We start from the raw sequence: 21,769 nt of genomic DNA, 5'->3' as shown, positions 1-21,769 counted from the left end.
ACTGAGTGGAAAGTTTGTCCTCGGTAGAAAATAATCAACAAATCTCCCAAACCACACAAAACAACTTTTAATATAATTAGTGCATAGATAACACCTTTACCACAAGGCACACAGGATGAACGCCTTCACATTGTCACAATAATGACTGAAATGGCCATAAAGGTTAATCATCAGGTAAGAAGAGATTAAACACCCACAGTTAAAAACTCGATTACAATATACAGCAAATAATTATCCCGTAAAATAGCATTTAAATAACATTATAACAAGGTGGACTATGTTAAAAAATATATATATACAAGGCACTTGATCTTTACAGTTTTTTTTTTTTTTTTTTACTCTGGCGTTTCCCCTGTTCACGTTGAATCACTTCAGTCGGACTCGACAGTCTACAGCGAGACACAAGAATCGTTCTGAGGAAGTTGAAAGCCCACAATAGTAGTTCAAGACACTCCTCTCCTGTTGAAAAGGGGCGTGGTATCTGTGTGTGTGTGTTTTGGGCTTAATTATCACCGCGATAGAAGTCAACAAGGAGAGAAAGAGAGCGAGAGAAAGACAGCTAGGAGAAAAAAGGGTGATGGGTAAGTGATTATATTAACGCCAGGCAAACAGAACGGGGTGTTTTCTAGATCTAGGTTCCATTAGCTGTGCATGACGCACACACAGACACACACACACACACTGATAAATGAGAGGAAAATACAGTGCCGTATGCATGAATGAACTCAGCACCCACCATTAAACTACCAGCAATGGTGAAGCAGTAAATTCTCTCCCCTCTTCTGCTGACCCCCCTCCCACACACACTCTTTTATACGCACACACACGTATCCACCCCACATACACACTCTCTCACACCCTCTCTCTGACACACACACACTCACCCTCCCCACACACACACCTCCTCACACACACACCTTAAACCTCACTCATTTGTCACTGCAGCCTATGACTACCTGGTTCTTGGTTGTTGACACACCTAGAACCTCCAGCTCCCTGTGGAAAAACGCAAACCAGCTCTTCAAGGAACAGTCAAAGACACAAGAGCTGGTCTTGTTTCCTCTCTCCTAAAGGAAGTCTTATCTTGTTTCCTCTCTCGTAGAGGAAGTCTTGTCTCGTTTCCTCTGTCCTAGAGGAAGTGACTTCATGAAGTCTTAGGCTTTGGTTCTAACCAGGTTCCTATCCAGGGTTCTACCCAGGGTGCTACGCAGGGTTCCATCAGAGCAGAGAGACGGCCTCCAGATTCTCCTTGACGATGGTGTCCATGACGACCTGGAAGACGATCTGGACGTTGGAGGTGTCAGTGGCGGTGGTGAAGTGGTGGTAGACCAGCCTGCAGGGTGAGGCGTTAAGGGACACGAACAGGGAGGAGATGAACCGGGCCGCAGTGTCCACGTCACAATCTGCCCCTGGGGGGGGGGGGGGGGGGGGGGGGGAGAGGGGGTCATCTTCATCACTAGCATCATCATCCTCATAAATCATTACCCAAGAAGTGTGACGGGGGATAGGATAATGTGTGTGTGTGTGGTGAGAGGGCTGTGTGTGTGTGTGTGGTGAGGTGGGCTGTGTGTGTGTGGTGAGGTGGGCTGTGTGTGTGTGTGTGGTGTGAGAGGGCTGTGTGTGTGTGGTGAGGTGGGCTGTGTGTGTGTGCGTGTATGTGTGAGAGGGCTGTGTGTGTGTGGTGAGGTGGGCTGTGTGTGTGTGTGTGTGAGAGGGCTGTGTGTGTGGGGGTCAGGCGTTACCTCTGAACTGAGGAAGATAACGTCTGAGGTGTCGTCCAGAGTGCAGGATCTTCTCCTGGAACAGGTCGATCTTGTTCATAAACAAGATCTAGCAACAAACAACACAGAGTGTGAACAAACAGGACCGATCAGAACCCTGACTGACTCACTTTCCAGGAAGTGACATCGTGTTCTGAACAGAGATCGATCATTGATGTTTGACGTGATGAAGCCAGCAGTAATGTCCTTAAATCACATTAATAAAGGTGTCAGAGGTGTGTGTGTGTGGATTTTAACATGAGATCAATATGCTATATCCAGCATAAGACACAACGCAATAAGTCACTCTCTCTCTCTCTCTCTCGACACACACACACACAGACACTCAACTCTTCCCTGTAATCCCAGTAAATTGACACTCTCTGGTAACGACCAATTAAAGTAGGGAAGGAAAGGAAGAAGCTATGTGTGTGTCAGTGTGTGTGTGTGTGTGTGTGTCAGTGTGTGTGTGTGTCAGTGTGTGTGTGTGTCAGTGTGTGTGTGTGTGTGTCAGTGTGTGTGTGTGTGTCAGTGTGTGTGTGTGTGTGTGTCAGTGTGTGTGTGTCTGTGTGTGTGTGTGTGTGTGTGTGTGGAGGCGGTGGTGGGAGTTCAGAAGTCAGGTACACAGACACACACTGACACACAGACACATCGTAACAGCATAATTAAACTGCTTTGTTTCATGTTCCTGGCTGTAACACACACACACACACACACCTGTCCTCACAGATACTCATATCTCCGCACACACACACACACACCTGTCCTCACAGACACTCGTCCGTCTTCACACACACACACACGGGAAGTTAAACCGAGCCAATTAAGCAGCTCGTTACACGCTTTGTTACCGGGGGCGGGGGCTCGACGACCACGCAGGGGCACGAGGTCGCCACGGCGACACACCTAAATTACAGTTCTCTGGGTAATTAGGAGTGCCATTACAAAAATGGCTGAGGCACCACGTCTGTCCGTGTGTGCGTGTGTGTGTGTATGTATGTGTGTGCGTGTGTATGTATGTATGTGCGTGAGTGTATGTATGTGTGTGTTATGTGTGAGCAAAAAAAAGTCTAATGTCCAAGATTGATAGATGGAGAACAACTGAAAGAGTGAGGGAATGAACCAGAAAGAGGGGGAGGAAGAAAGAGATAATGAAACGCTGAGAAAGGAAGAAACAAGAAAATCCCTTTATCCATGCCCGCTCTCTCCATCTCCACCTCCCCAGAGAGTTATGTTCCTGTTATATTCCCAGGTGATGGGGGAGGAAGGACAGGAGAAAGAGAGGGGGAGGAGAGGAGGGGGAGAAAGTTAAAGAGAGCAGAGAAAGAGGGATGGTGAGGGACAGAGAGAGAGAGAGAGAGAGAGAGAGGGGTAGAAAGAGAAACAGAGAGAGAGAGAGAGACAGAGAGAGAGAGAGGGGTAGAAAGAGAAACAGAGAGAGAGAGACAGAGAGAGAGAGAGAGAGGGGTAGAAAGAGAAACAGAGAGAGAGACAGAGAGAGAGAGAGAGAGGGGTAGAAAGAGAAACAGAGAGAGAGAGACAGAGAGAGAGAGAGAGGGGTAGAAAGAGAAACAGAGAGAGAGACAGAGAGAGAGAGAGAGAGAGAGGTAGAAAGAGAAACAGAGAGAGAGACAGAGAGAGAGAGAGAGAGAGAGAGACAGAGAGAGAGAGACAGAGAGAGAGAGAGAGAGAGAGAGGGGTAGAAAGAGAAACAGAGAGAGAGACAGAGAGAGAGAGAGAGAGGTAGAAAGAGAAACAGAGAGAGAGACAGAGAGAGAGAGAGAGAGAGACAGAGAGAGAGAGACAGAGAGAGAGAGAGAGAGAGAGGGGTAGAAAGAGAAACAGAGAAAGAGAGGGTGATACAGTTCATTCATGATAGATCAGTAACTCTAGATTGCTCATGTCTTACCATGGAGGTGTTCCTGAAGAAGATGTTGTTGCAGATGGAGGAAAACAGCTTTAGGCTTTCCTGCAGTCGGTTCTGCCCACAAAAAGTCAAGGTGCTTAATTTAATTAATATGAATGTTTTAAAGCCCCAATGACAAATGTCCGAGTGAAAGAATACACAATATATAAAAGTACGAAGGTTAGGTTAAGTAAGAGCAAGTGTTGGAACTCTCTGATTGGTGCGTGAGTTCTCACAGCAAGACGTGATTGGTCGGTTGTCTCACCATGGCAGGGTCCTCCACCAATGTCATGTCGTAACCGCTGAGAGACACGACGAACAGGACCGCCCTCACATCCTCGAAACAGCCAATCCACTTCCTCCTCTCCGTCCTCTGCCCACCCACATCATACATCCTTTGTGGAGGGAGGTTGGGAAGGAGAGAGAAAGGGAGGAAGGGAGAGAGGGAGACAGAGAGACAGAGAGAGAGACAAAGGGAGAGAGACAGAGAGAGAGAGAGTGAGACAGAGAGAGTGAGACAGAGAGAGTGAGACAGAGACAGAGGGAGACAGAGAGACAAAGGGAGAGAGACAGAGAGAGAGAGTGAGACAGAGAGAGTGAGACAGAGAGAGGGAGACAGAGAGACAAAGGGAGAGAGACAGAGAGAGAGAGAGTGAGACAGAGAGAGGGAGACAGAGAGAGGGAGACAGAGAGACAAAGGGAGAGAGACAGAGAGAGAGAGAGTGAGACAGAGAGTGAGACAGAGAGAGGGAGACAGAGAGACAAAGGGAGAGAGACAGAGAGAGAGAGAGTGAGACAGAGAGAGTGAGACAGAGAGAGAGAGACAGACAGAAAGAGATAGATATTTAATGACGTCATTACGTTAGCACATCCTAAACTATAATCATATGGGTTAGGATTAGAAGGCCAACCAAATCACCAATCAATTACCACCCTGTCTGCAAGAGGGGCTAACAGGCTAACAGCTGGTGGCCAATGTGTTTGGAGTGTGTTTTTAGCCAGACATGCTAACGAATGCTAACACATAGAAGCTGGCTGTGTTATATGAAAACACTCATGGAGGAAGACATCGATAAAACACCTGGTACTGGTTAGAGATGTGTGTGTGTGTGTGTGTGTGTCAGAATGTGCATTGTTGGTTTGAACGTAACTGGTGTTTGCACTGTGTGTGTGTGGGTGTGTCAGGTACTGGACAGAGTGTGTGTGAGTGTGTGTGAGATGGGCAGCAGGAGAGAGCGATACTAGGATTGATTGTGATCCTCTTCAGGGGCAGCATCAGTATGTGAGGTCATGGCCACCAAAATAGAAATCTGCTCAGAGGAGCTGTCAATCAAAACCCCTCGTGTACACACAAACACCGTGTACACACAAACACACACACACACACACACACACGGTTAGGATAAGGGTCTGTGTAAGAGGGTGGCACCTCTTTTTCAATTTCCCTCAAATGCCACACACACACACAGGGAGTTGAGAGCTTTTGAAAGGTCATGTCTTTGCCGTACGTCCCCCGTCCCCCAAAAAGGGGAAGAACGAACACTTGTATCTCCTCAGTTCCTCCCTGTGTCATCCTGTGGTCTCTCCTCCGCCACTGCATCCTCCACGGTGATACCAGGGAGGAGAGGGGGAAAGGGGGGAGGGAGAGAGAAAAGAGAGAGAGAAAAACTCAACATGGAAGCTGAGATTCGAGGAGAGTGAACTATTCAGTTCCAGAATGTTCCACCGCACACACACACCTTGTTCTCATCATCATGCAGATAAGCCTCCATCTATCGTCTGTCTGTGCACCCTCTCTTTTCTCCGCGGACGTCACAAGGTTATCATTAGGGCTTCACTGATGGTCAAATATAAAACGGGAGAGATCTAGCAATGCCATTCTCACCGCCTGCTCAAATACCCCCTCTTCATCTGCCTCTCTCTCATTTTCCCTCTCAGAAACACACACACATTGCCCCCTTTTTCCACTTAGGCCTCTGAGTTTGGCAGGAAACCCTGAAATGAAGAAAGAAGAAGAAAAACATACACTCTCTCTTTCTCTCTCCTCTCTGTCTTTCTCTCTCTATCTCTCTCCCCCTCTCTTCTATCTGTCTGTCTCTCTCTCTCTCTGTCTCTCTATGTAAGAGCGTCTGCTAAATGACTAAATGTATGTCTCTCTCTCTCTCTCTCTCTGTCTCTCTTCTCTCTCTCTCTCTCTCTGTCTCTCTCCCTCTTTCTCTTTCTCTATTCTCTCTGTCTCTCTCTTTCTCTGTCTCTCTCTCTTTCTCTGTCTCTCTCCCTCTTTCTCTTTCTCTCTTCTCTCTGTCTCTCTCTCTCTGTCTCTCTCTCTCTGTCTCTCTCTCTGTCTCTCTTTCTCTTCGCCTTCTTATGATCAGTCTCTCTGACAGAAGGAAGAGAGGGTCTATCCCCTCTCTTCCTTCTGTCAGAGAGAGGACAGAAAGAGAAAGAGATGGAGAGAAAACAAACGAACGACTTGACTTTTGAGACAGAGAGAGAGGGGGGAGAGAGAGAGATAGACAGAGAGAGAGAGAGAGAGAGAGATAGACACAGAGAGAGAGAGAGAGAGAGAGAGAGAGAGAGAGAGAGAGAGAGAGAAAAGCAGGGAGCGTATCTTATCAACTTCCTCTCTGTGTGAGGGTCGGAGGTCAAGCAGGAAGCGTCTGTATGCTAATGCAGCCGGGCCGTGACGCCTGTGATTGGCTAAAGGCTTGATTGGTGAGTAAATGAAGCGGGGTGATTCGCCGGCTTTACTAACGATGTTAATTAGAACGAGTTTAACGAGACGAGACCTCGGACAACCCCGGGCAGCAGGAGTGTGTGTGTGTGTGTGATGAAAGAGAGTTTGTGTGTGTTTTTTGAGAATGTGTGTACGAGAGTGTGTGTGTGTGTGTCCGCTTATGGACAGCTGAATAATTGGAGCATGTAAATTCTCCTGGTTCTAATACACTAAACAGACCTATTATGATAAGAAGCTATCCATCCATCCATCCTCATCTTTCTCTGTTTCACATGCAGGCACGCACGCAGGCACGCAGGCCTAAAGTAGTACAAAATTGTAGGTGCCTAGAAAGAAAGAAATAAACAAAAGAAAGAATAAAGTAAAGATAAAAAGATAAGGAAGGAGAAATCCAGGTGACAGATGTGGGGAGGCGGGGGCGGGGGGGGGGGGTTGACCCCCCAGTGTTTGATTCCCTCCCACTTCCTGCTCACCATGAATCATTTACTAGACTTCCCGTCCCGCGTCAACAGCGGTCTCGGGGGGAACGAGCAGCAGCATGTTGGTTCCTAGCACCGCCAAGCTTCACTTCTCTGTGACCTGTAGAACGCAACCTGTCCTGTCCATCAATTTACACACACACACCTACAGACACATACACACCTTCAGACACACACACACACGCCTTCAGAAACACACACACACAACATCAGACAGACACACTCCTTTCCTCTCACCTTTCAGACTCCTATTTCTGGTTTCCGAAACACACACATCTAAACCTTCACGTCTCTTTTTTCTGCATCCATGTCTGAGTCACGGTGGCGACAGAACCATCCTAACGCTTTCTGACTTCTCTGAACGCTCCCAGAGTCTCCTCCTCCATTATTAAACACACGCGCAGCTGGCTTCATGTTTTATTCCGAGTGTTTGGAATCGCCGTCGTGACCAAACCTGGGTGTGAAAAGTTTGGCCTCTTAGAATCACATGTACACACACACACACAAATATTAATGTTTAAGATTATCCCACGAATCCTTTGTGTGTGATTCTGTGATTCCATCATCAGACAGGAAACGTTAGGAAAAGATAGCAACCGAGGGTCGTCATGTGAATTATGAACGAAGATCAACATCCCAGCTGCTGTAGGAACACGTCTAGAACCAGAGCTGCTGTAGGAACACGTCTAGAACCAGAGCTGCTGTAGTCTAGAACCTCACAGGTGATTTAGGAACATGTATAGAACATGTAAAGAACATCCAAGATTTCTCAAACAACTCTCCCAGTTCTAAATCCAATTGAGCACACACACAATCAAACACACACAATTGCACAAACAATAGCACACACAAACAATCATGTGCAATCCCACACACACACACACTATCACACACATTCACACACACAATCACACACACGGGGGTAAGATTAATAGAAACATTCGACATCATCCTCAGACTGAAAGTGTAAGTGGATAGACGAGGTCTAGACAATTTCACACTGCATTAGCTAGCATCTGCTCTTTACTGTGTGTGGACAGAGAACCATAAGAGTGTGCGTCTGAAGAAGTGTGTGTGTGTGTGTGTGCGCTCCATCAAAGTGTCAATCTTCCCTGATCGTCTAGACCAGCAGCAGAGCACTGTCGCTTTCTGCTTTGAATCTAAACATACACACACCCACACCCACTCAAATAAACACACACACACACACACACTCAAATAAACACACACACACACACTCACACAAACACACTTACATTCACACACTCAAATAAACACACATTCATATACACACACCCACTCAAATAAACACACACACACCCACACACACATACTTGGATGAAAGCCACGTTTGTCTAAAGCCTCGACCCTATCACTTCTGCAGTTAAACTTGAATTAATTGCAACAGCTTATCCTAATCTCTCCAACAACCTCAAGGGGCCTCACACACAAACAAACACGCACACACAACCACTTACAAAAACACACACACACACACAACAACCTACAAAAACACACGCACACACAACCACCTACAAAAACACACACACACACACACACAACCACCTACAAAAACCACACACATTTACAAAAACACACACACGCACGCTAACACATCCTCAAAATGCCGTGTTTATCAATTAGTGTGTCCGTGTGCACTTCAGCAACGGGGTCCTTCAGGCATCACTCCAGACATCCGAAGGAGGGCCTCCAATCAGGCGCCCTCCACCCGCTATGACATCATAAACTCCAGTGCCCAATCACTGGGTACACGAACAACACTCACAAACACGCGATACTGAAAAGTGGTGGTCTGTGTGTGTGTGTGTGTGTGTGACTCAGAGGTAATGAAAAGTGGTATTTGAGTGTGTGTGTGTTTGTGTGTGCATGTGTGTGTGTGTCACCTATGTATCTCTAGGGAGAATCTCAGTCAGCTATCTGCCATATTGGTTTTCTCGTCAGTGTTTCTATGCTAAGCAGACGATATTGAAGAAGCTGCTGTCGAGAAAGGCTAACCTAGTTGGTTGTTATGATTCATATAAAATGTCACGGGGAACAGGTAGATGACCATGAGTTGGAGAATGGAAAAAGAGAGAGAGCGTGTGTGTCTGATATAGGGAGCATGCTTGTGAGGGAGAGAGAGAGGGAGGGATTCTCCAGGCAGAGATTACTATGTAATTAGATTTATTTGAAGACACTTAATACTGGGTTATCAGAGGGATATAAGAGGCAGACACACACACACACACACATACACACACACACACACACACATACACATACACAGTATTATCATTCAAGCAGCGGAGAAATATAATCACCCACAATCCTTCACTCTAGTATCATTTCTGATTGGGCACTTGAAGAGATGACCTTGCTGATCCCAGTACAGAAGTCAGAACCGAGTTAACATCAGGGTCCTCTGTGTGTGTGTGTGTGTGTGTGTGTGTGTGTGTGTGTACGCCATGGAGGTTTATAGTGTGTGCTTGTGTGTGTGTGTAGCATGGAAGATTATAGTGTGTGTGTGTGTGTGTGTGTGTGTGTGTGTGGAGACAGTAGTGACAGTTGGGCGTGATGTCCACCAAGCAAACCTGTCACTGATAACAGAGACCAGTTAAAGTGTGTGGGTGTGTGTCTGTGTGTGTGTATGTGAGTGTGTGTGTGTGTATGTGTGTGTGTCAGTCATCGTTGGCCATCTGCACGTTGATTTGGACACCTGGCGTATTCAAATATTGACTTCCTTACCCCGCTACTTCTCAGAACCAATCAAATCTGACTTCCTGTGACAACCAGCCAATAGACTGTCAGGTATTATACAGAGGATTTGAGTCAGGCTCCAAGAGATAAAAGCTAAAAAAAACTCATATCTGCCTGCCACAACAAGACCTGTCGATGGCTTTTAAAAAGTGTGACAACGTGATGAAATGCAGATATCGTTTTAAAGGGAGAATGTGAAGTAAAACAACTAGAAGTTAAGCAACAATGTTGCTTCACTGTGAGCTCTTTGACTAGTTTATCGGAGATAAATGCAGCATTGGTCGTAGTTGAAGCATCAGTATTAGTAGAAAGTACTTAGTAATTAGCAGTACTAGTTACCTGAAGGTGAGGTGGTTATAGTAGTAGTATACAGTACTAGTTACCTGAAGGTGAGGTGGTTATAGTAGTAGTATACAGTACTAGTTACCTGAAGGTGAGGTGGTTATAGTAGTAGTATACAGTACTAGTTACCTGAAGGTGAGGTGGTTGACCTTGAACTGAGTCTCGATGACTCCAGTGGTCCGCAGTCGTACCCTCAGCACATCTGTCTCCGTGGGAACGAAGGCAGGGGAGATGATGCGAGCCATGTTGTCAAAGAAACTAGGGATGGAGAGAAGAGGAGAGGTGGAGACTTTGGTTGGATTCCCAGAAATCATCACGTGTTTTGACGACATGTAGGGAGTCAGATGGCTGAGTGGTGAAGGAGTCGGGCTAGTAATCTGAAGGTTGCCAGTTCGATTCCCAGCCGTGCAAAATGACGTTGTGTCCTTGGGCAAGGCACTTCACCCTACTTGCTTCGGGGGGAATGTCCCTGTACTTACTGTAAGTCGCTCTGGATAAGAGCGTCTGCTAAATGACTAAATGTAAATGTATATTACCTGTGTGTGTGTGTTTCACCTGTGTGTGTGTTTCACTTGTGTTTGTGTGTGTGTGTGTCAAGTGACAAGAGACTGATATGCTTCCAGGAGCCCCAGGAGGGCGCTGTGACGAATCAGAACACTGAATATTCATGCAGCAGGATTATAGAAGGAGATTTCCATAATTACATACCGGGCCTAGCTAGATAAGAACCAGCAGAACTTCTCAAACTGATACTGTGTGTGTTAAACAATAACCCTGAATTTCAATATTGAGCATGTAACTTGACACAGGCGCGCACACACACACACACACACACACACACACATACACACCCAGACACACAAACACACACCCACACCCCGTCTCACACACACACACCCAGACACACACACACACCCAGACACACACACACCCAGACACACACACACACATACACACACACACACCTCCCGGAGAAGGGCATGTCAGCTGAGCTGAACTGACTGTGGCATTCTAACACAGTCATTCCTGATCAGCTACCTGGGTGCACACACACACACGTACACACTCATGCGCTTTTACTTACACACAAACACATGCACACACACACACACACACACATGCACACACATAGACACACACCCCCGCCCTCCACGCACACACAGCGGTGGTCGACCAACCAGAGTTGATCATCAACATGGTTCCTGCAGGTTTCTAACCTTCTCTCTGAACTCCTGATAGAGAAGGAGGGTGTGTGTGTGTATGTGTGGGTGTGTGAGTGTGTATGTGTGTCTATGTGTGGGTGGGTGTGTGTATGTGTGTGTGTGGGTGGGTGTGTGTGTGTGTGTATGTGTGGGTGGGTGTATCTGAGAAAGAGTGTGTGTGTGTGGGTGTACATGAATGTGTGGGTACCTGTGGGTGTGTATCTGAGAATATGCTTATGTGATCATCAAATGTAGGTGTATCTGAAAAAGTATATATGTGTGTGTGTGTGTGTGTGTGTGTGTGTGTCTTAAGACATCAGCATGTCACTCCCAGCGGGCTTCAGTAGGATCCAAGGTGTCTGTCGGAGTAGATAACCCCAGAAGAGAGCTCTCCTCCTGGGTTAGGATGAGAGACGACACCCCCCTGCTGGGGCTCCAGTCCTCACCACGCCACACACGCCACACACCACACGCCACACACGCCACACACACACCACACACACCACACGCCACACACTCCACACACGCCACACACGCCACACACTCCACACACGCCACGCCACACACGCCACACACCACACGCCACACACGCCACACACACCACACGCCACACACACCACACGCCACACACGCCACACGCCACACACGCCACACACGCCACACGCGCCACACACCACACACACGCCACACACACCACACGCCACACACGCCACACACACCACACCACACACACCACACACTCCACACACGCCACACACACCACACCACACACGCCACACACGCCACACCACACACTCCACACACGCCACACACTCCACACACTCCACACACGCCACACCACACACCACACACGCCACACACGCCACACATGCCACACACACACGCCTCCCAACCCCATCTCTACCACTATGTAAACGCACACACTTTCTCTACGGTTACTATGTGTTGAAATTCCTGTCTGCTCCATCTTCAAACTCTATATGATATACTTTTACTTATTTTATATACTTTATGATATATTATACTTTAAACTACATTAATTAATATACTATATGATATATTATGCTATATACACTATGAAATAATAAACTGTTATCTACTATATTATAATTTACTATAATATATACTATATATATAATAATATATACTAAACTCAGTCACGCTCCGAATTATAACTCCAACTCTGTTCTTCAACTTCACCCCCCTCTCTCTCCTCCCCCCCTCTCTCTCCTCCCCCCTCTCTCTCCTCCCCCCTCTCTCTCCTCCCCCCTCTCTCTCCTCCCCCCTCTCTCTCTCCTCCCAATCAAGGCTAATTCTTTGTGACACAAACCACAAGTCAAAACACCAGCTTTGAAACGTAGTTAATTAGAACCCTGCAGCGCACCCCTCACAATAACCTGTGTGTGTGTGTGTGTGTACTCACTAGAGAGCAGAGTCGTTGAGCTCGTACTCGTAACCCCTAGCAGCCGCCGCACGCACGCCGGGGTCAGCCCACAGACAGGAGAGGGCGTGGCCTACGAAGGGGAGGAGCACCTGGTCCTCGTCGAAGCTCCGCCCACAAGACAACACGGAGTGGGCGTGCACCTGGGGGGTGAGAGGGTGAATGCAGGAGGGGATTAATAGGCCAACGATTACTGTATAGAACCATAACCCACCCCCACACACACGCGCCACACACACGCGCCACACACACACACACACACCACACAAACACGCCACACACACAAACACACACACGCACCACACACACACACACCACACAAACACGCCACACACACAAACACACGCACCACACACAAACACACACACCACACACACACACACACACGTCCCCCACCGACCCAGAGAGCCACAGAGGACAGTGTGGGAGGTGAGCTTAGAGCTCCATCGACTTAGACAATTAAGTTATTTTAAATCAAAATGAACCTGATCATTCATGTTTAATAGCGGGCGCACATACACACATACACATAAACACACACACACACATACAGCATGTACTGTAATTACGAGGTGTCTGGGGGAGTAAATGATCTGCTGGAGTGATGAGGCCACTGGGGGAGAGAGAGACACAGAGAGAGAGAGAGAGAGAGAGAGAGAGAGAGAGAGAGAGAGAGAGAGAGAGAGAGAGAGAGAGAGAGAGAGAGAGAGAGAGGGAGGGAGGGGAGGGAGGGAGGGAGGGAGGGAGGGAGGGAGGGAGGGAGGGAGGGAGGGAGGGAGGGAGGGAGGGAGGGAGGGAGGGAGGGAGGGAGGGAGGGAGGGAGAGGCAGAAAGAGGCAGAAAGAGAGAGAAAGAAATGAAGAAGAGATCTTCTGATCTTCTCAGTAAATTGGAAGCGTCACTGGGCTTGTACTGGTGTATGTGTCTGTGTGTGTATTAAAGTATGTTTCTAAGTACAGTTGTGTTTTTGTCAAAGGCTGTGTACTCCTGTGTGTGTGTGTGGGGGGGGGGGGTGCCCGTTTGTGTGTCTGTACATGTGCCTAGGTGTTGCCGTGTGTCTGTGTGTGTGTCTGTGTGTCTGTGTGGAATGTTGGGGCCTCTGCCAACAGTCTAATAGGTCAGAGCTGAATACACAGCTAGCAAAGCCACAACCAATCAGATGGTAGAATACTACCATCAGTGTGTACGTGAGTGGTGTATGTGAATGTACATGTGTGTATATGTGTGTGTGTTCATGTGTGTGTACATGTGTGTGTGTTGATGTGTGTGTACATGTGTGTGTACATGTGTGTGTGTTCATGTGTGTGTATATGTGTGTGTGTTCATGTGTGTGTACATGTGTGTGTGTTCATGTGTGTGTGTTCATGTGTGTGTTCATGTGTGTGTTCATGTGTGTGTTCATGTGTGTGTACATGTGTGTGTGTTCATGTGTGTGTGTTCATGTGTGTGTTCATGTGTGTGTTCATGTGTGTGTTCATGTGTGTGTACATGTGTGTGTGTTGATGTGTGTGTACATGTGTGTGTGTTCATGTGTGTGTACATGTGTGTGTACATGTGTGTGTTCATGTGTGTGTACATGTGTGTGTACATGTGTGTGTGTTCATGTGTGTGTATATGTGTGTGTGTTCATGTGTGTGTACATGTGTGTGTGTTCATGTGTGTGTGTTCATGTGTGTGTTCATGTGTGTGTTCATGTGTGTGTTCATGTGTGTGTACATGTGTGTGTGTTCATGTGTGTGTATATGTGTGTGTGTTCATGTGTGTGTGTTCATGTGTGTGTATGTACGACCACAGCAGCAGGGTGCTGTGTTGATACTGACCTCTAGTGACTGACAGATGCCATGACAGGGGAGAGAGAGAGAGACCAATAACCCCCCCTCCTCCCCCCACACACACCCCCACAGAAACTCCCTCCCCCTCCTCTCCCACGCACACACCCTCCAACACCCATCTCATCCACCACACCACCCTCCCTCACACACACCACCCCCCTCACACACACCACCCCCCCCTCACACACACACACCACCCCCCCCTCACACACACACCCCACCCCCCCTCACACACACCTTGTTGTTGCTGGAGGCCAGGTTGATCCTCAGGACTCCCATGCCGTGCAGCACGAACCTCATGGAGGTCAGCAGGTTGTCCAGCACGGCCGGCTGCCCGTGGAGGTCAGAGGTCAGGGTCAAACACAGCGCCAGGGAAATATTTAGAACATACAGTCACATGGTATCCCTGCAGACCCCCAAGAATATGGACATGTGTGTGTGTGTGTGATGAGGGCCGAACATAAGACACCTCGGAACTCTCAGCTGATTTCTGTTGCTCCGACAACCTTAGCCCTTGTGCTCTTCTCCTCTCCTCCACTTCCCTCCCTCCCACCCAACCACCCACCCTCCCTCCCTCCCACCCTCCCTCCCTCCCACCCTCCCTCCCTCCCTCTCTCTCTCTCTCTCTCTCCTCCCTCCCTCCCTCCCTCCCTCCCATCTCCTTTTCTGGGATCTCAGTCAAACAAGGACAGCCCACACATTCCATCCCCGTTCCATCCATCCAGATCGCTTCCCCGGCATATCTCTGACATCCCTCTCAGTCTAGCCTCCCCTCCCTCTCTGCCTCCCCCCGGCTTGTCTTTCTCCAGGTGTGTGATCAGGGCTAATGACACACCAGCCTTCAGCAGCCATCCCACACACACACACACACGGTGGAGTTGAGCTGTAGTGATTCTCTGTTGGCTTAATCTCTGCTCTGACACACAGATCAATTTTGGGCATCACTCTAACAACCTCTTTTTCTCTCTCCCTTCATCCATCTCTCTCACTCCCTCTCTCCCTTCATCCATCTCTCTCACTCCGTCTCTCCCTTCATCCATCTCTCTCACTCCCTCTCTCCCTTCATCCATCTCTCTCACTCCGTCTCTCCCTTCATCCATCTCTCTCACTCGCTCTCTCCCTTCATCCATCTCTCTCACTCCGTCTCTCCCTTCATCCATCTCTCTCACTCCCTCTCTCCCTTCATCCATCTCTCTCACTCCCTCTCTCCCTTCATCCATCTCTCTCACTCCCTCTCTCCCTTCATCCATCTCTCTCACTCCCTCTCCTCCCTTCATCCATCTCTCTCACTCCGTCTCTCCCTTCATCCATCTCTCTCACTCCCTCTCTCCCTTCATCCATCTCTCTCACTCGCTCTTTTCTTTCTCCCTCCCTCCACCCACCTCTCTTACTCCCTGTCCATCTCTCCCCCTCTTCATCTCTCTCTCCCTCCATCCATCTCTCTCTCTTTAACCACAAGGCTGGGATTACTACTGCATGACCCTTGACCCTTTTTAAGAAACTGGCCACACACACACACATCCAGATCCTTCCTCCACCCTTCCAGCTCCTAAACACATTCCTGTTCTTCCTTAGTTTCCTGTGTCATTGGTACGTCTGGAAGCTACCTAACACACATGGGTGTGTGTGTGTGTGTGTGCGTGTGTCATTGTGTGTGTTTGGCCAGTTTCCAAAAGCTCTACGCTGAAAAGCTTTTTGTGTTCACAGACCCTATTGGTGTGGCAACATGTCTTTACCTTCCTGTCTTTTGTGTGTGTGTGTGTGTGTCACGTGTGTGTGTGTGAGTGTGTGTGTCCAACAGCTCGACATGTCTTTTACCTCTGGCTTTGTTCAGGGCTGAGAAACAGGAGGAGGGAAAACGGAAGGGGGGAGAAGGCAAGAAGAAGGGCCAATGGAATGAGAGAAAGACAGGAGGGGAGGGGGGAGGTGAGACGGACAGGTAGAGGGGGAGGAGGGGGGAGGAGGAGGGAGGATGGGAAAGGATTGGCCTTATGTCAAGAAGAAATGTTCACCATTGACTGGGAACTTAAGCCGTATAGTTCAAGAGATTAAAAACACACACACACACACACACACGCACACGTTCCCAGCCTGAAGCTGCAGGTGTGTCTCTGAAAGTAATGTAAACCGTATGTCATCACTCTGAAGGAAGGGAAAGCTGACACCATGATCCCATAGGGGTGTGTGTGTGTGTGTGTGTGTGTAGGAGTGTGTGTCCATCCTCAGGGTGATAGAATGTAGTAATTCCCACACACGTACACACACTCCTGAAACCCTCATTGCTTGGAATGTAGCTTAAGAAGCTAGGAACTGATATTCAATCATTAACCAGTAAGCACACACACACACACAGTGTTCATGAGCTTCTGGGCTGTTCTAGATTCCAGGCAGAAACTTCCAAACAGTCTAGAACAAAGACAATTCCAACGAAACTCGAAGCATCAAGTTCACCCGTCAGCCAGCCCCCTCTCTCTGTGTGTCTCTGTGTCTCTCTCTTCCTCCCTCCCTCCTTTCTCTTCTGTCACCACTCACTCCCTCCCTTCCCCCTCCTATTTATCCTTGTCTTCTCCTCCCTCCCTCCCTCTGCGTAGACATAGCGTGTGGAATGGGGAAGAGACACACAATGTCTCTCTCTCTCTCCCCACCGTTCCTCCCCCCCTACGTGAGGAACTAACCCTCGACCGCCCGCCCCAGGCTGGTAAAGCCCCCCTCTCTATCTTCAATCTCTCTGTCCATCATGTCCTGGGCTGAAATAACAACAGCCTCGACAAAGGTCGAGAGAGATGTGGAAGAGAGAAAAAGAGATGGATTAGGGTGACAACCTCTCTATGTGTGTGTGTGTGTGTGTGTGTGTGAGAGGGAAAGACTTCATCAGGTTGCAGAGTATACCTTGTTATCAGACAACATAGGTGTGGCATTCTGTCTGTGTGTGTGTGTGTGGCAAACATGTTTGTGTGGGTGTGCCAGTATTTACTATCGGACGTTGGTTCAGGAGGTGTGTGGGTGTGTGTGTGTGTGTATTTTTCCACTATAACAGTCAGTTATCTCTCTGGTTTCAAAGAGCCCCAAAAGAGATGTCTGTTGGACCTTCTCATTTTATGACCTGGGGCGGCCCACATGGGAGGAGTTATTATATTTAAATAATAACTATATATTATATACATATATTCATATATACACACACACACACTGTATATACAAGTGCGATTTACTAACAATGTTGAGTCTATCTGTGAGAGAGAGAGAGAGAGAGAGAGAGAGAGAGAGAGAGAGAGGGGGGGGGGGGGGCTGTAGAGAAGCCATCTATAATCTGACTTTTATGAGAAAATAGAGGGAAGGAGGGAGGGGAGTGAATGGCCTTATAAGATGGAATGTGTTCCTCCCTTCCCCCCCATCTGTGCATGTGTGTGTGTACGTGTGTGTGTGTACGTGTGCGTGTGAGAGAGAGAGAGAGAGTAGAGGTAATAAGGCGTCAAACAGCTGCCAAAGACAAACTCAGATTCATGGTTTTTTGCAAGCTAAAATAATGACCCTTTACACACACATCATTTCATCACACCAAATTCCTGACATAACGCAAGACTCCCTGAACACCTGTGCTCCTTGACCACACACACACACACACACACACTCTCTCACACACACACACAGTGTGTTCAATATGCTCAACAATGAGAGAGAGAGAGAGACAGAGCGACAGAGAGAGAGAGAGAGAGAGAGAGAGGAGAGAGAGAGAGAGAGAGAGAGAGAGAGCGACAGAGAGCAACAGAGAGCGAGCGACAGAGAGAGAGCGACAGAGAGCGAGCGACATAGAGATAGAGAGAGAGCGACAGAGCGAGCGACAGAGAGAGAGAGAGAGAGAGAGAGAGAGAGAGAGAGAGACCAAAGACTAGACATCTGTGTGTTTCTTACTGCATGAGCGCTTGTGTGTTTTACTCACTGTGTGTCTGTGTGGTTGTGTGTGTGTGGTTGTGTGTGTTCATCTATGTACATTCCTCTACTAAACCACAGAGGGTTGGGGGAACCTTGGGACACACACACATACGGACACACACACAAACACAGTCCCGCCGGCTGCTACAAAGAAAATACTGAAGTCTATGAATTCTATTCTGTCAGCAAAAGTTAAAAAACAGTCAGTTAAAACACACAACTGTACACACTGTTTCTCTCTCTCTCTCACACACACACACACACACACACACCTTCTGCTAAAGCATTCCTAACACCAACCCCAACATTCCCCCTGACTCCCCCCTCTTCAGTGTGTGTGTGTGTGTGTGTGTGTGTGTGTGTGTGTGTGTGTGTGTGTGTGTGTGTGTGTGTGTGTGTGTGTGTGGAGGGCATGACCTGTCCCACTGTGATGATGAAGCAACCGAGGAGACTGCTGAAATACTACCTGATCAGGGCTCCTGACACTGGGAGAGTCCTGTGTGTGTGTGTGTGTGTGTGTGTGTGTGTGAGAGAGACAGAGAGAGAGACAGAGAGAGAGGAGGGGGGGGAGAGGCAGAGAGAGAGAGAGAGGGAGAGAGACAGGGGGATAGGGAGAGAGAGAGAGGGTTGTCCACCTGAAGCTGGTCAGCTCCTGTCTCGTGAAACCATGACTGTGGATTATCTTCATTTGTTTCACCAATGTGCTCTTCCCGCTCTCCGCAGCGCCTACGAATAAACACCACATCAACAACTTCTGAATGGTAACGTTCCCCCGGTCCCCCCGCTAAACCGTCCGGCACTCACCCAGCAACAGAACCTTGACAACGCTCATGTCCCGTTTGGCGGACTCGTACAGGTCCCGGTCGATCTTCGCGCTTTGAATCTTTGCCTTCTTTCCCTCCTCCGTGACTTCGGATCCCAAGCACAGTCCCATCTCTCACACATTTCCCCCGCAAGCTTTCCCCGGAGTAAAAACTTCACAATACGATGGCAACTTAAGGTTTCGGGTCACAGCGAGTCGGTGGCTAAAGTTAACATGATTGTGTTCATCTGTTGCTCGTTTAAAGTGACATATGTCGACAAGTACAGTCAAATATGGCGTAGGGATGAAGGGTCCACAATATCCCGAAAACAAAGGATTTAAACGACGTCCATAAAAGCCGTTTTAACCGTTTGTAGTCTATCGATAAGTGCCCCACGCTACGTTCCTTCCGTTATCACCTGAAGCGGTAGCGTGTTCTGTCTTCAAAATAAAAGATAACGTTTACGCACGGCTTGAAAATTTGTACTTACATTTAAAACAATCATAGTTAATGTGAATATTTAAATGGAACTATGTGAAAATGTCAAAGTGCGCCAACGTGCTTTACGTGTCCTGTTTGCAGCTCCGTCGCAGGAGAATTCGCCCGGATAAAACTTCTCAGTCAGGAATTCCCTGATCCTCTGAAAGGTTAACTGACTCCCATCACTCCTCCCTCCGTGCTGTAGAATAGTTTGACTTCCCAAGGAAGTGACGTTCTTTCCCGAGACACAAAGACACCTGAGAAGTTTTGTACTGTTTTCAAGAAGCGGAGACAAACCAAGAAAATAGTCTAGGCATTGTGTCAAGCAACAGTTTGTTTTATGGTTGCGTCATGTAATCCTCTAAAAGCGCGTTGGTCGCGGATTAACAGTCTTTTGTTGTTTGTAATGCGGTGACCGTTTACCGTTGAGGTGTTTTTTTTTCTCATTCGGGAATGCTGTTGCAACAGGACAGCACCGTGCTCTCCAGTGGCCTCATTTCGAAAGCTCAGCGAGCCGTGACCGTCATAGTCGCCCGGTCCAGCGATCTTCCGCATGAAGTGCTGACCCGAACAGCCGGTTTGCGTTCTGGTAACCAGAACATAGTTGATCTTCAACCCTTGAACAACATCGTTCAGTTTATAGCGCTGTCCAGTTCGGTCTGTTCTCTTTGAATATTATAATCAAGGACACTTAACCAGTAGCGTCAACGCACACTAAAACGGAAAGAGTTTGTTATTAAAAGAGACACAGCACACGGTCTAGTTTGCTCAGTACTGTTAGAACAGTTTATTGCCGCGGTGGTAGTTGTCATTTGACTAAAGTAAAGCCAGCCGTTAAAACAAAGTACTCTATCATTCATCTCATACACGCTGCTGCCAGAATGTGGACAAACAAACACACTTTATTATGTGTCATCTTTCTTTCATCCCTCTGCCTCACTAACACACTGTCTCTCACACACACACACACACACATCATTGGTCACATTCCAAATGAACTTAATTAAGGGGATCTCTCTCTCCCACACACACACGCTCACACACATACACACTGTCTCTATCCATCTTTCTTACACACACACAATGCCCATTTACACCTCTAAAACCATTGCTGAATTCTTTCAGTCATTCAAAATGACTGGTGACCATATACAGGGTAATGTTCCACAGCTGATGAAGGAACAGGGAACACTGTAAAAAAGTGTTCTAGAAGGTTCCTAGACCTTTTGAGTCACACCACCAACATAGTACAGTGTGTCTGTGTGTGGAAGGGGAAATAAATTAACTGTCTATTTGGAGTGGCCAGTTAAACAGCTGGTTTAAGGTCTGGCCCGGGTTTAAAAGGGGGGGGGGGGGTTGGACTGCCGAGGAACTGGACTGGACCGGTTGTGGGGTGAGCTGGGCAGGCAGGAACCGGATGGATTCAGTGGGTGATCCTGTGTGGGAGGCTGGGGGGCAGGACCAGTGTGTGCTGGGGGGGCAGGACCTGGGGGGGCAGGAACTGGGGGGGCGGGGGGTGTAGGACCAGTGTGTGCTGGGGGGGCGGGGGTGTAGGACCAGTGTGTGCTGGGGGGGGCGGGGGTGTAGGACCTGGGAGGCTGGTTCTACTGGGCCGCCCTGGGTGGCGTCGCCCCCCTGGACCCCCTCTTCTCTCAGCCTCATGGCCTCGATCACAGCCATCTCCTTAGCCTCCTTGTTCTGGTTCCTGGCTTCAAACTGGAGCCTGGGGGGGGGGGGGGGGGGGGGGGGGGGTTAGACTTGGCATATTTGTAAAAGAGAAGTTGGAAAGAGAGAGAGAGTCAGTGTGTGTGTGTGTCTGACCTGTTCTCGATGATTCTCTGGACGATGTCATCAGTGGTCAGGTCGTTAACACTGTCCACTGTCCGGAATACACCCCTCTTCTTAGGCTCCTGACCACACACACACATGCATGAACACACACACATTATATACAATTGTAGTGCTACAATGCATGCAAACATTCTGTTTGCTGTACAATATGTGAAACACATACAGTGGGAACTCACAGCGTAGGGGTCAGTCCCATCCTTATCAGGGGACACCTCCGTCTTGCCATGACACACCAGGTCCACCTGAC

At 48.3% G+C, this 21,769-nt stretch overlaps 2 protein-coding genes across 2 annotated transcripts in view; both read right to left on the bottom strand.

The window, feature by feature from the left end:
* Positions 1–59: 59 nt before the first annotated feature.
* gnav1 (guanine nucleotide binding protein (G protein) alpha v1) lies at positions 60–19,926 on the bottom strand. Its single transcript, XM_067258932.1, has 10 exons — positions 19,193–19,926; positions 19,024–19,114; positions 18,462–18,480; positions 14,693–14,785; positions 12,607–12,767; positions 10,111–10,239; positions 3,932–4,061; positions 3,670–3,741; positions 1,743–1,830; positions 60–1,409 (listed from the first exon to the last, which is right to left on the bottom strand). The coding sequence occupies exons 1-10, from the start codon at positions 19,320–19,322 to the stop codon at positions 1,219–1,221; spliced, it is 1,104 nt and encodes a 367-aa protein (XP_067115033.1). The 5' UTR covers positions 19,323–19,926; the 3' UTR covers positions 60–1,218.
* Positions 19,927–20,431: 505 nt separating this feature from the next.
* pcyt2 (phosphate cytidylyltransferase 2, ethanolamine) overlaps positions 20,432–21,769 on the bottom strand; it is a gene marked incomplete at its 5' end in the record, with an annotated part of 3,838 nt that continues 2,500 nt past the window's right edge. Inside the window, 4 exon segments of the mRNA XM_067259260.1 lie at positions 20,432–21,125; positions 21,221–21,394; positions 21,493–21,581; positions 21,699–21,764. Of these exon segments, the coding sequence (XP_067115361.1) occupies positions 21,095–21,125; positions 21,221–21,394; positions 21,493–21,581; positions 21,699–21,764 (360 nt within the window).

This window comes from Osmerus mordax, chromosome 21 (assembly GCF_038355195.1).
Source record: "Osmerus mordax isolate fOsmMor3 chromosome 21, fOsmMor3.pri, whole genome shotgun sequence".
Taxonomy (NCBI): domain Eukaryota; kingdom Metazoa; phylum Chordata; class Actinopteri; order Osmeriformes; family Osmeridae; genus Osmerus; species Osmerus mordax.
Note: the sequence above shows the minus strand (reverse complement) of the source record. Positions and strands in the feature narration are given on the sequence as shown.

Excerpts from the sequence above, each read along its gene's own strand:
- gnav1 (XM_067258932.1), bottom strand. The coding sequence starts at position 19,322 with ATGGGACTGTGCTTGGGATCCGAAGTCACGGAGGAGGGAAAGAAGGCA. Across the intron at positions 12,768-14,692 it reads TGGCCTCCAGCAACAACAAG|GTGCACGCCCACTCCGTGTT; the intron begins GTGTGTGTGAGG and ends CTCACCCCCCAG. Across the intron at positions 1,831-3,669 it reads TCTTCAGGAACACCTCCATG|ATCTTGTTTATGAACAAGAT; the intron begins GTAAGACATGAG and ends GTTTGTTGCTAG.